The sequence below is a fragment of the Falco biarmicus genome, chromosome 5 (assembly GCF_023638135.1).
Source record: "Falco biarmicus isolate bFalBia1 chromosome 5, bFalBia1.pri, whole genome shotgun sequence".
NCBI lineage: Eukaryota > Metazoa > Chordata > Aves > Falconiformes > Falconidae > Falco > Falco biarmicus.
The window spans coordinates 63068163-63080776 of NC_079292.1; the positions used below are offsets into that span (position 1 = coordinate 63068163).

The 12614-nt window shown below is 41.6% G+C and overlaps 1 protein-coding gene across 3 annotated transcripts in view; it reads right to left on the minus strand.

Moving 5' to 3' along the window:
- The window catches only part of TBXAS1 (thromboxane A synthase 1), a 230966-nt gene that overhangs the window by 78335 nt on the left and 140017 nt on the right, over positions 1 to 12614 (minus strand). For all 3 annotated transcript variants that reach the window (XM_056342010.1, XM_056342008.1, XM_056342009.1), the window contains one exon: positions 11419 to 11549. In XM_056342010.1, the coding sequence (XP_056197985.1) occupies positions 11419 to 11549 (131 nt within the window). The remainder of the gene's footprint in view (positions 1 to 11418; positions 11550 to 12614) is intronic.

Sequence of the window (12614 nt, forward strand, 5' to 3'; positions counted from 1 at the left end):
GTTTATCCCATACAGGCACTTGTGACTTCTCTGAATCAGAAGAGCAGTTCCCAGTCATTTCTCTTCTGAAATCTACCTTGTAACTCATTCAGATCTTGTCAAACACCTGGCAGTACCCTCACTTTGGGAACTGTGACCCTGTGGTCAGACCACATGATCAAGTGAAAAGTGAAAACAGAACACCCATAATAAATCTCAAAGAAGCCAGACCACGGCTATTTAAATACCTACGGCTTAACACTTCAGTGGGGCACAACTATAAGCCCACTATACCTGCTGTTAGCATCTAAAATAATAACATTCCTAATAACAACCTTTATCCTTGAAATATTAAGCTGCTTTGAAAAGAGGGGGAAAGGTACCAGTTTACTATAACTATTTATAAAAATATATAGCATCTCAGTACTATTATTATTCTTACAGCCGTAGTAACTGTCAAGAAAAAAAATAATGTTTCTTCTCTGTTCAAAGCTGAGCACAATCACTGTTTACATTTCAGTGCTCCAGAAGGACTTGCCTAATTCCGTAACTCAAATCAGCTTTTTGCTAGCTAAAACCTGGAACATTCAAACCAACTTGCACTTTGCTCACTCCAAATTAAGCTCATCAGCATGCTTGATCATGGACTGTTACCTACTGCTTCCCTTTACTCCTGAGTGGACACCCCAAACAGCCCTCCAGCCTAATGGGTACCGTGCAGAGAAACAGCACTCGGCGTAAGGGCCCTCTGCATGTCCAGGGAACAGCCATGGCATTGCTCTTAAACTGTGCAAGGAGCAGATGTAACCCCTGGCCAGTCCCGATACTGGTGAAACACAAAAGCTCCATCTTCCCTCTTTTATCTCTCTTGGGATGCTGCAGCTGGCAGAACTTACCCAGACCCAAAGCCAAGCCTGCAGACTTTCAACCTCCCCCCCTTTTTAAGGGGGCAAGTCACAAACACACTGAATATCAGAGTTCACAACTGAAATACTGACAATAATTTTCACTGTGGAGCAGTTTAAAACAGGCAGCAGTGATATTCATTAAGCTGTTAATAATGGATTGTGGCACAAAGCAATTTATCAAGTTTCCACTGTAATTAAAATCACTGAATATTTGGGCACTTGCAATGCACCTAGCTCTCCCTGCTTCTGAAGCTTTACATTTTAATGTGAATTATGGCTTGCTCTCCCCAGAGACCTACTAAAAAGCCCATTTTAATTGGCATGTTTTTAATTGAGATTACATTATTAAAAAGTGTACATTTCTGTTGAAGAGAGAAAGGAGGTGTTCAGCTCCCCTCTAGTCTCTGTCTCTCTTAGATATAGCCTGCTTATCCCAGTGGGAGGGAAAAATGAAGGGTAGCCACTGCAAAGAAAGTGGAGAAAGCCCTGCACAGACAGTCCGTGAAGCCAAGGCAAGGCTGCCATTGACTGCCGTGGATGCAGGATTTCCTAGGTGGATTTTTGGGGAGGGAGAGGAATCGCTGCAATTGTTAGGCTGCTCTTTAGCAAAAGGCAGACGGAGGAACACCATGCAGGGATTCCTGCCTCGCAGCCAGCTGACAACGAGGGCACATTTTAAAAAGCCCCTCCTCAAGGTTTCCAGTGACAGACAATCTGTCGTTTTCCATAATAAGTAACTATAACATTAAATCATCCTCAAACTCCAGCTACGGTCACCAGCATCCGGATGGGGTCTAGTAAAGGTCTCTGCTGTGATGGCTCCAGCAGGCTGAGGCAGGGAGAGGCAGCCCCCGGGGCAGCCTGGGCATGGTGGCAAGAAGAGAATTGCCCCAGCAAACAAAGTTGGTCACCTTTGTGTATCAAGATGGTCAGACTGACTTGCCACCAGGTTCAAAAGAAAAGCAACTTCATGCACTTGGCATCCAAATGCTGGCCACATAAATGGTTCTGTTTGCAAGGCAGGCTGTCAGTGCCTCTCGTAAGTAGGGGTATGCATCTGCTAAGGTAAGTAGACACAAGAGAAAAGGGAGAAATATCAAAGGAGTGCAAAGTAGATACCCAACAGTTGAGACAGATCAAGGGAAAAACCTCCAGAGATCAAAACATGCCAACAGATGGACAAGACAGTTGAACCAGAATGAAATATCATGGAACGCTTTTTCATAACTGCTTCAGTAAAGGTCATACTGTATTGCAAAAAGAAGGCAGTGTGTGGGGCTGTGAGAGGTCACTGTAGGCAAACAGAGACACAGAGAGGCTAACAGAGACAAACTCAAAGATCACCCACTAAATACCACAAGTGCTGCAACTCCCCTCCTAGTTCAGGGAGATACTCGGGAAGGAAGGATGGTGAACCAATAACAAATAAAGGAAAAAAGAACAAAAGGATGAAATATAAGACAAAACTGAAAATGTTAAAACTCACAGAGAAAGGGAAAGCTCTGTTATTGCAATTAGGTCAGTCAATTTGTGATTTTTTTTTTCCAAATTAAGAATTTAGATGCTATGCTCTAGTTATACATCAGAAGAATGTCTGTAGAGGGAAAGTACCCAAACATACTATTGCTCTGAACAGCAAGGTAAATATATAAACCCCCCAGTCCCAGCAAACAGATCCCTTGCAGATTTAGATCAAAAGTAAAAAAAAAAAAAAAAAAAAAAAAAAAGGTTAAGTAAATGAAGATTAGATTTTATATCCCGTCTTATATCCTACCTTGGCATTAAAGGCCACCACCCTGTTATGCAGAAAATTAATCTCCAGATGATTTCATTTTATGGCATGTTTCCCTTTGTTTGCTGATTTGAAAACCCCACACCCGGGTTGAAGAACAGATCACAGATTAAGCAGGAAAAAGGAAGGGCTTCCAGCAACCTAAAGTAGGATCTTCTGAGAAACTGGGGAGTGACAGACCACAAGGGTAACGTACAGAAGAGATGAGGAACTGCAAGAGAGAAAAGTTACAAAAGAAAGGTAATGTGCACAACCTCAGGGTGACATTTTTTCCTTTCAGCCAAAGGGATGAATACCCAGACTGTACCACTAAGGAAAACAAACGACAGGGAACAAGGAACGGGAAAAGGCACATTAGAGAAGATTTACTTTATGCTGAGGGAATCGCAAAGGGAAACTGCTTCCAAGCCTATAGGAGAATGACACTGAAAGACAGATGTAACACTGCTTATGCTGGATATTTTGCACAGATGAGAACATGCAGCAGAAAGGCCAGATTACTTACTGATTTGGCATGTATCAACAGATATATGACTACATCAGATTCTGCTCCAAGTGCTATAAAAGAAAGGCAGCTGGAGATGCTTTACTCCCTTCCCAGAAAACAGAAACCTTTTTCTCAGCCCCGGACACAGCAAAGTCTCATTGGGTATGTGTAACTTCTGTGACCCAACACCCGGGAACATTTCCCCAAAGACACACAGTGACCCAACAGGTTGCAACAGCCTTGATCCAATTATTTTCTCCAATTGGAGTATAAGGATGGATGCTAACTAACCAGGGGACAAACTTTATGTCTAAGGTCATGAAACGGCGGTATTGAGTACTAGGTATAAAAAGTATTAAAGTCTATGCCACATCCTCCTCAAACAGATGGCCTTTCAGAAAGATTTAATCAGACATTGAAATGCATGCTGCGAATACTCATTACTAGCACAGGATCAGGCTGGGACAAGTGGCCAGCACTGACGTTATCGCCTACAGGGAATTACCACAGGCATAAACAGGATTTTCAACATTTGAACTTCTCTCTGTATAACAAGCACAGGGTCCCCTTGCCATCATAAGGGAGGGTAAAGCAAAAAATTCATGATGGGGTGGGCCACGTCTAGGTTGCAGAGGAGAAGCAAGAGACCCAGGCATTTATAAGGAACAACCACCTTTGGTTTTTTGGCTTGTTCATCCTCCATTTTTTGCCTGTGCTGGTCAAGCCACCACAAAAACTGTGACACAGAGCTGTGCTTGCTGGATCTCACCTTCAAAGCACGATGAGCTCTTGCTCTTCTTATTTTTATGGACACATATAATGAAGATGTGACCACTCCCTCTCCTTCAATATCAAGAACAGGAAAAACAGGGTACAGCCACAACAGCCAGCACCTAGAAGGAAGTGTAAGTAAGGCTGGCCACAAACGAGAGAGAGAAAGAGAGAGGGGGGGAGAGAGAGAGAGAGAGAGATTGACTTCTGATTTCTCCTTCAGCGATGGGGTGGTTTCTTTGAAAAAGATAGATTTGCCTTTCAGTTCTTTCCTCCTCCAGTTTTTCCACAGCAAACATTATGTGGAAGAGTGCTTAAGCTATCTTTTGGCCTGGATTTTTGATAAACAGTATTTTAAGTGACTGATTTTATCACATAAACACAATTTTTAAGTCACTAAAACTCTTGACATTACCAACAACCGAGCATGTGAGTTTGTTTATTTTTACTCTGGATAAAAAAGCCTTTTTTCAACAAAAAAAAATCCCTCCCTTCTCAATTAAAAGATGCTTCTCATACATCAGCCAAGCCAAATGTCCATTTTCACTTCCTGCACCGGCTGAGGAAAACAGGAGGAAAATGCATGCAAACCTTACTGACAGAAGCATTAAAGATCTTCCTCCCTGTAACTCTGAAAGCATCCTGTTGGTCTAATGACTCCCTGTGGATTAATGCTGCTATAGGGAGCATTTGAACCTCCCATTCTGCTCAGAAAGGGGCAAAGTGACCATTTTTTTTTTTTTTAAGGCCCTCTGAAGGAGCTCCACCACACAAGTCTTAGAAAGTAAGGTTAGCTTTTCCTGCACAGAGACAATGTCCCAGTACTGTTTGCAAGATCATTCTTGACAACTCTGGATATGCAAAAACTTCCACCAGCCTAATCAGTATGAACACCCTGGTTCTTTGCTTTCATTTCTGCCCTTTGGTACAAGTCTATGTTCTTGCAAACTGAAGCATGTGAGCGGTGCTCCAAGAAGTCAGTGAGACAGCTCATGTGGAACATGTGAAATATGAGATAGGGACACTGCTCCTGTCACCCCCTTAAGAAGAAAGGAAGACACACGGCAGCGGCTCAAGAAGATAAAAGAGAGTGGGGAGAGATGGAGGTATTGGAGAAAGAGTCGCAGATGCCAAGATTATATTGTCACAGTCGCTGCAGGGTTTGCTGGAGTAGGGTAGATAATATATACATGATACCACCTGCCTGTGCCTAGTCTAGGATCCATGAGTACTCTGATCCATAACCAAGGAAGCAGTAGAAATGGTTCAGTAAGAGCAAAGGGTGAGTGATACCAAGCAGACCTGGTATGTGCTTGCTGGCAGCAGGTAACCAAGCTGACATTTGCTGTCTTCGCGTGACTGCAGTGCTAGTAAAGCGCTGGGCTCACAGGTGTGCTGGGCTGCAGAACTGGGACAGATGCAGCAATAATGCAAACCCCTTTCCGCTAGCCCATCAACACACCTCAGGGAGGTGAGAAAGTCACTGTTCTCGTTGCTTATTCTGTCCTTGATCTCTTTTGAGCAGACAGACTGCAGAACTGCATTTCATGATGAAAGTACCTCAGCCAGACACTTCAGCCCAGGCCTGAAACCAAAAGATCACATTTCATAGGCCTGCAATTCATCGTTGGAAAGATAACAACAGACTGATCAAGAAATTTCAACTGGTGACCAAAAGTAATAGGAATTTCAAGTTCATTCCATTTGAGGTTTTGAGACCTTGCTATGTTTAAATGGCCACTTAAGAAATCTTGAGGAAGTTATAAAATTAATTACATCTTTAAGGGAAAAAAAAAGGGAAAAAAAGAAGAATTTTTCTTCAAATGCGGGAAGGAAGGAACGTAATCTGAAAAGCAAGCAGTAATGTCTTGATTTTTAAAAGAAAGCAAATAACTAAAATGCCTTTTAACATACTGCCACTTTTTTCGTCTTAGAATCACCGTACACTGCCCAAGCACAGACACCAGATTTAATGTTCAAAAGGTTTTTAACATAGTCAGTGGAATGACACCCTTCTGCTTAAAACAGCAGAGATACAGGTTGAAGATTTGGGTTCAAACCCCATATTTAGCACAAATTCCCTTTATAACTTTAAGACACACATTTATCTTTCTGGAAAGCCCACTTCACATTTCCTCCTGACAAAGGCGGCAGATAATGACATGATCAAACCGTGAGAACAGCCCAGTGGAACAGAATTGCAGCCTCCCTCCTACAGACTTAGAAAAACAAAAGAACCAGACTGATCCTTTGTTTTACTGACTTTATTAATCAATAAAATGGATTATTTAATATTGCCATACGGTGTGTATCCTTAAATGGACATCACGATCTTTCAAATATAAACAAGTTTTGCTCGGTTTTCTACAAAGGCAAGAAAACTGCACACTATTAGAAGGTGTCTAATCCTCCCATCTGCTGTTTCCTTAGAAAAATATTTACTTTTTAACATCTGTACTGCATTTCCACAGTTCAAACACACACATAGCTCCTGGAATGTACATAGCATTTAGCAAATTTTTAACTAAGTTTTCTTAGTAATTGTATAGCTTTCCCTTGACAAGGAAAGGATCAGACTTTTTCAGGAGGATTACCTCTGCTCAACTCATTTCAAGCAGCTCTTGAATAAAATAGTTCATTAGTTCACGAAAAGGAAAAACTCCAGGGAACTGCTGGGGAAGGAAGAGAAGAGAACAGAGTGCCACAGTAATTAGGTTTTCAGATTGTCCCTTATCCTCCAGAATGCAGGTACACACACACATGTCCCTCCTCCCCTTAGGTAAAGTGTTTAGGGGAGCTCATTGCACGTTTTTCCCTAGGAATCAGTGTTCCAGAGATTGAAGTTGTAACGAGGCCATCATTTCCCAGAAAGATATTAAAAGATACTGCTTCCTTATAGCACTTTCCTATTGCTGGTCCGTAGAGAAAGAAAGGGTTGTTCTCCCCCCTTCGCAAGCATTTAAATACCTTAGTTTCAGACTTCCTCAAAATGCAGTTTCCTGACCATTTTAGGCTCCCATGGCTGATGCTGCAAAATCAAATCTCCACTAATCAGGAATCGCTTGTGACTGCTCAGGTGTACAGGCAGCCCGGGGGCAGCAGAGCCACTGGCTGTACCTACCTGGGATCAGGAAAGGATTGGCCAGGAGCAGGGATGGGAAGTGGGGAAAACTGGAGCGGGTTGCAATTGTTCACTGGCAGCTGCTGACTAGACGACAACCTCTTCTGACCTAGGCCTAGCACAGCAGAGTACAGAGCACCCCAGGGCCATACCAGTTCACGGGAGGCCAGACCACCACCAGGACTGACAGCACCGTACAGCTTCTTTGTGGCGTTACACCATGTGGCTCACAGGCAGCATGGTTCAGAGCAGTGCAGCCTTTCACACTCTTCTCCCGTTGTTCCTTCTGCCTGCTCTGCACTTACCCCGAACGCATTCAGGTAGTCCGCAGGTCTCCAGCCAGACTGACTAAACTGCCAACCAAGATGCCAACGAACACAGCTCTGGTGATATGTCATTGTGCTTTGTCACTCTCTCATTTTAAATTGGCTTGAGACCACCGAGAAACAGCTAATCATCATCAAAAACACCATCAGGTCACTACCTGCCTGGCATGTGATCAGTGACCTTGAATCATGCATTCACAGTAGACAGTAGGACTGGAAAAAACAGGAGATGTCAGAAGATTGTGTTGCAGCCTCTGTGAACTCTCCAGTTCTCCTTGTTAAAGGGTGCATATTTTGAAAACTAGATTTCCCCACAGATCTGCTGTGATTATCCTAAAATAATGTTTTGCAATATCCTTAAATTGTTACATTCCAATTTTTGTTATTACTATGGATTACAAATGAAATTCTGGCCTTTCATCTGCTGGGGGGGGCTTAGTTTACACCCACAGTTTTAGAAAGGAGTCTCAGTTTTAAGTACCATGAAAGACTTCTTCATCTAGATATCGTTTAAAAAAAGACTGGTAGGTTAAGAACTCGGCTATAACATGATAGAAAAACAACTCTTACGTGAATAATGATTTGCATAGCAGATTATTAAATGAAAATCTATCAAACTACCATTTATTGAAACAAACAAACGTCTATCTGCCCTGTTTCTGGAAACATTTTGCCTCAGGGAAAAATTTAAACCTGGGCAGATAATCAGGATAAGGTATTTGAACACTTAAATCCTGCTGGAGTCTTCAAAGTAGGTGTTAAGTGGTGCATTAAATTTGTGCTGTTTCTTCTGAGCATGGTGAATTTGCTCTTCTGTAAATAGTGGGAACAGCATTTTACAATAATTTGAATCCATGAATAAATGTAATATATCAAAATTTCTAAAGTACAGCCTCTAAATGTTTTTGTACATAAGCCAAATGAGTGGAATATCCAGGACTTAAATTATTTGACCGACCACAGAAAGATAATATATAATTAAAATGACATCTGCAGCACTAGCCGATGGGATGAGAGAAAGTGACATCACAGATCTCATATAAGCTGCAAGCGTATTATTAGATCTAAACCTGGCTGTAAAATTACTATCTGCCCATGGGATTATCTTTAGGCATTCAGAAGCATTGTTTCATTTACTGATAGAACAGGGATGATAACAGGCTGACTTTGCTTGTCACATTGTTTTTTGGCCTTTCTTTATTCTTTGTTCACATTAGCTGCAGATGAGAGGAAGACAAGCTTCAGCGGAATCACTTTTGTGGAGCTTTTCATTGTTTTACAGTTTGTTCCAAAGGTAGGTTTTGGTTGGGTTTTTTTGGTTGTGTTTTTTTTTTTTTTTGCCTCTCTCTGCCCTCAAGAAAAGAACCGGAAAGCATTTTTAGTGGTGATGGAATCAATGAGAAATAAAAGATGCACATAACGTAACATCTAGGAATGTGGCAACCTAAGGAATGCCCATTGCCCTAGTGCAGCACAGGGACACAGCAGGACTTTGCTTACAGCTCCCATTATGAGCACAAAGAACCAGTAGCTACCAGTTAGATCTTGGCCTCATTAAAATTCAGTGCCAAAACTCCAACTGACTTCAGTGGGTACATTTCATCATTCGAGACCTACGATACACGACATAATTGTCCTTCAAATGCAGGGCGCTCTGGGACACCTAATCTCTACAGATTATGTTTCTGCATTGAATTGGGCACAGCTGCATTTTGATCTGTTTCACATACCATTTTTATGTTCCTAGCAAATTATTAAACTGCCTATACTTGGAGTACGACTCATGTGCCACCAACCTAAAATAGTCAAAATTCTAAGAGTATGTAACAAGACTGGCAGTGAAAAGGGAAAAAAGGAAGCTCCAAAATTTCCAGGGCTTTTTTTGGCTTTTGAAAGCCACGCTAATGATTCTGAACTGCAAAGGGGACTTAATGCACTCAGAAATCTGGTCTTAAGTGTCTAACTCCCAGCGTTTGAAATAGTTCCCATATGCCAGTTCTGCAAACTAGGCAAAACTCCAGGCGCAGGCAGGACCACAGCCAGTCATGGACTTGTGCATACACTGTTAAGTCAAACATGGACCTTGTACTTTCCTCCACACTGCCCTGATACTAGGCAGCTACTGCCTTGTGTTATCTCTTACAGCACCTCCCAACATCCCTCCCAATATAATCTTAAACCTCTGCTCCATCAACCACTGAAACCTGCAAACAGGCTGCATATGCACAGAATGCTGCCTCCTGCTCCTATCAATACAATCTTGCTTTTCTTTGTGTTTTCTCCTAACCATACCCACCCTGCTGTCCTTTGTCTGCAGTTTGAGGGAATGACCATCTGTAGTATAGCAATAGATGTAGTCCATGAACAATGCCCTTAGTGCTACTGCCACAGAAATACATTTGATTTTATTAATTTTTAATCCACATTAGATTATTTCATTGTCCCTTTTATCCTTTTATATTTGACACACAGAACAGTTTTCATGCAGACCCCTTCAGCATAAATCTTTGATTCAAAACTCTCCATACACAGAACCACACCAGAATGCCATTAGAAGTTCACACTGGATCTGTGCACCAGAAATGAGGTGTCTGCAAGCAGCTTAGATACACCATCCCTGTTAGAAAATATTCCTCCAGCACTCAGACTGGGACAGGAACCAAGTTTATGAATCATGAATTGTTTGTGGCTGGTCAATGGGACTTACAATCTTCTGGATATAAAGGACAGAGACAAAGACCTAAGGGCTAGTGGGAGCAAAGACTCGTAAAGGTGGGCTAGAGAAAAGACAAGAAGCACGTGGTGATAAAGTGCAACCAATACAGAAGTGAGACTTCACTGTAAAAAAAGTCAAGGAGCAGAATACATAACACAGCAAAGAGCATTAATGTATTTGAAAATCAATTTGATTTTTAAATGTGTCCTGGATATAATGTAGGGTAAACTAAAATTAATTTTTTTCTGAAAAGTGGTAGCTGTGGGGCTAAGCTGTGAGACAAAGCTGGGAGGACCCATTCTCACCTGTGCTGTAACCCCATCAGAATTCCTCTTCATCTCAAAGTGGTAACATCTCTCACGTTTCAATATTAACAGCTTCTTAATGTGTGTGTTGTAGCCTGTTTCATGTCAATTGATATGCAAAACTTGTCTCAGTTACCTTTAAAATGGAATTCTCATTGATATTCTTTGTTTCTCACTACACATCCATAATTAAGTAGTTAACTTATTTTTAGGGATATTATGCGCAGTCTGCAGCAAAGAACGGTCCAAAAGGACAAGTAGACCTGAAGAACTTTTGTATCACAGAACTGAAGTACATGCCTATATTCCAAATACTTCATATAGCAAAAATAGACTTTCATAAAAATGTACGTGCCTTCAGATACTCCATATAAAACAAAACAAAAACCGCCAGAACTACCTTATGTCCAGATGAAAGAGGAATACATGGCTAACAAACGATTTGCTAATAATGCATACTCATTGCATACTTCAGATAGAATTTACTACCCTTCCCTTTAGCCTTCTCAATAGCAAGTGTCTGCTCTTAACCAGACATTCAGGTCCTCTCCATTTTCAAAAGCAGTAGGAAGCATCACAGGACCATATAAAATCTGCCTCAGCTCCCAGGTACTGACTGAGTTGAAACACAGTGGGGGCTGCCTTTTCTCTGGTTGTTAGGGAAAAGTAACACAGACAAAACACCTAAGTTGAGAAAAAATTCTACAGGGTGAATCCTTCCTTCTGGGTCTAGAAACTGGGCTGAAAAGTCATCCCAGAGGCAGTGGTTTCTGCATCCTTATTTGAACAGAAATACAAAGAGAAGCAACCTTTCTTGTAATATGTTAACAATTCAGCATCAACAACCAAGCCTGGTTGATGGTGCATAAAGCTAAAAATGAATAAAATCTTCACTAAATTGCTTTGAATGTTCAAACAGACTGAGTTTGCTTTTGCAACTGAGGCTTATGTCACTTCCAGGTTTTCCTCTAAACACTTGCTTATCCATACATTCATCATAGAAATAGCCTTACCTCAGCTGCATCTTGCTGGTGTCTGGAGACAATTGCATTTTTTACAGTTTGAATAAAAAATCCATTCAGTTCCTTTTGTTTCTTGTTTGGTAAAATCCGGAGCAATGGTATCATTATGAATGGGAAAGAAACTGTAAGAGATTTTAAAGAAGAAAACACTGAATTGGACTGTAAAGGCATATAATATCCCCCTCCGTTCATTAATATTATAGAACTCATCAAGTGGGATGTGTTACTTTTGTGAGACCTGTTTTTATTCCTTCTCTCTCCCTCTCCCTCCTTTTCTTCCACCCCCATAGGCTGGTAAAGGATTTCCTTTTAGAAATTCCAAGTTGGCCAGGATTCCCCTGCCAGACAGATGCCTTCTGAGCTTGTTTCCACAATGTTTCAGAATTTCAGTTCAGCTTCTTGATGCCACAGAGCCTCCACAACAAAGGGGAAAATTATTTTCCCTGCCTACTCGAATAGTTACATACAGAAGTTGGAGGATCTTGAACTAGCCTAGCAGCCCGTGGCACTGGTCGATGAAGTTGTGTACTAGTCATTCTCATTTATAGTTCTCCAATGTTAGGATATTGGTTTTCTGTTTTATTTTGCTTATCTAAGCAGGCCACAGACTCTGAAAGTGGGATATTATCACAAGAATGGTCTCCAGTCTGTGGTCTTTATAATCAGAAACCTGAGTAGAGTCTTGCACCTTGACAAACCCCTCGTTAATTTAGGAACAGCTTAAGACTAACAAATCAGTCATCGGAAAACTCCTGTGCTGCCCACAGGGCAACACAGTATGGAATTTCAGACTACATAATGCACCAGCAGAAACACATCAACCAAGGCATCCAACCACAAACACTACAGAAACTTTAACAAAGGACACTGTCTTAAACATATAGGGGGACATTTCTGTCCTTTCAGCAATTAGTCACAAACCACACTTTGCAATCAGGTTAAACATTAACCCCAGGACATTTTGGATACACAACTCCAGAAGGAAGCATTTCATGTGCTGCTAGTGCAGGTGCAATCTGTAATGCCAGCAGGATCAGATGGGCACAGGAAACGCTGCCACTGTGCCACCTGACACTGTTGTGCAGGTCTAGATAGCAAGATGGCAAAACCTCAGCCACCTTGATTATGCTGTGGCTTCCTCAGCCACGATTCTTACTGCCCTGCATTAACCAGGCCAACGTCACTGT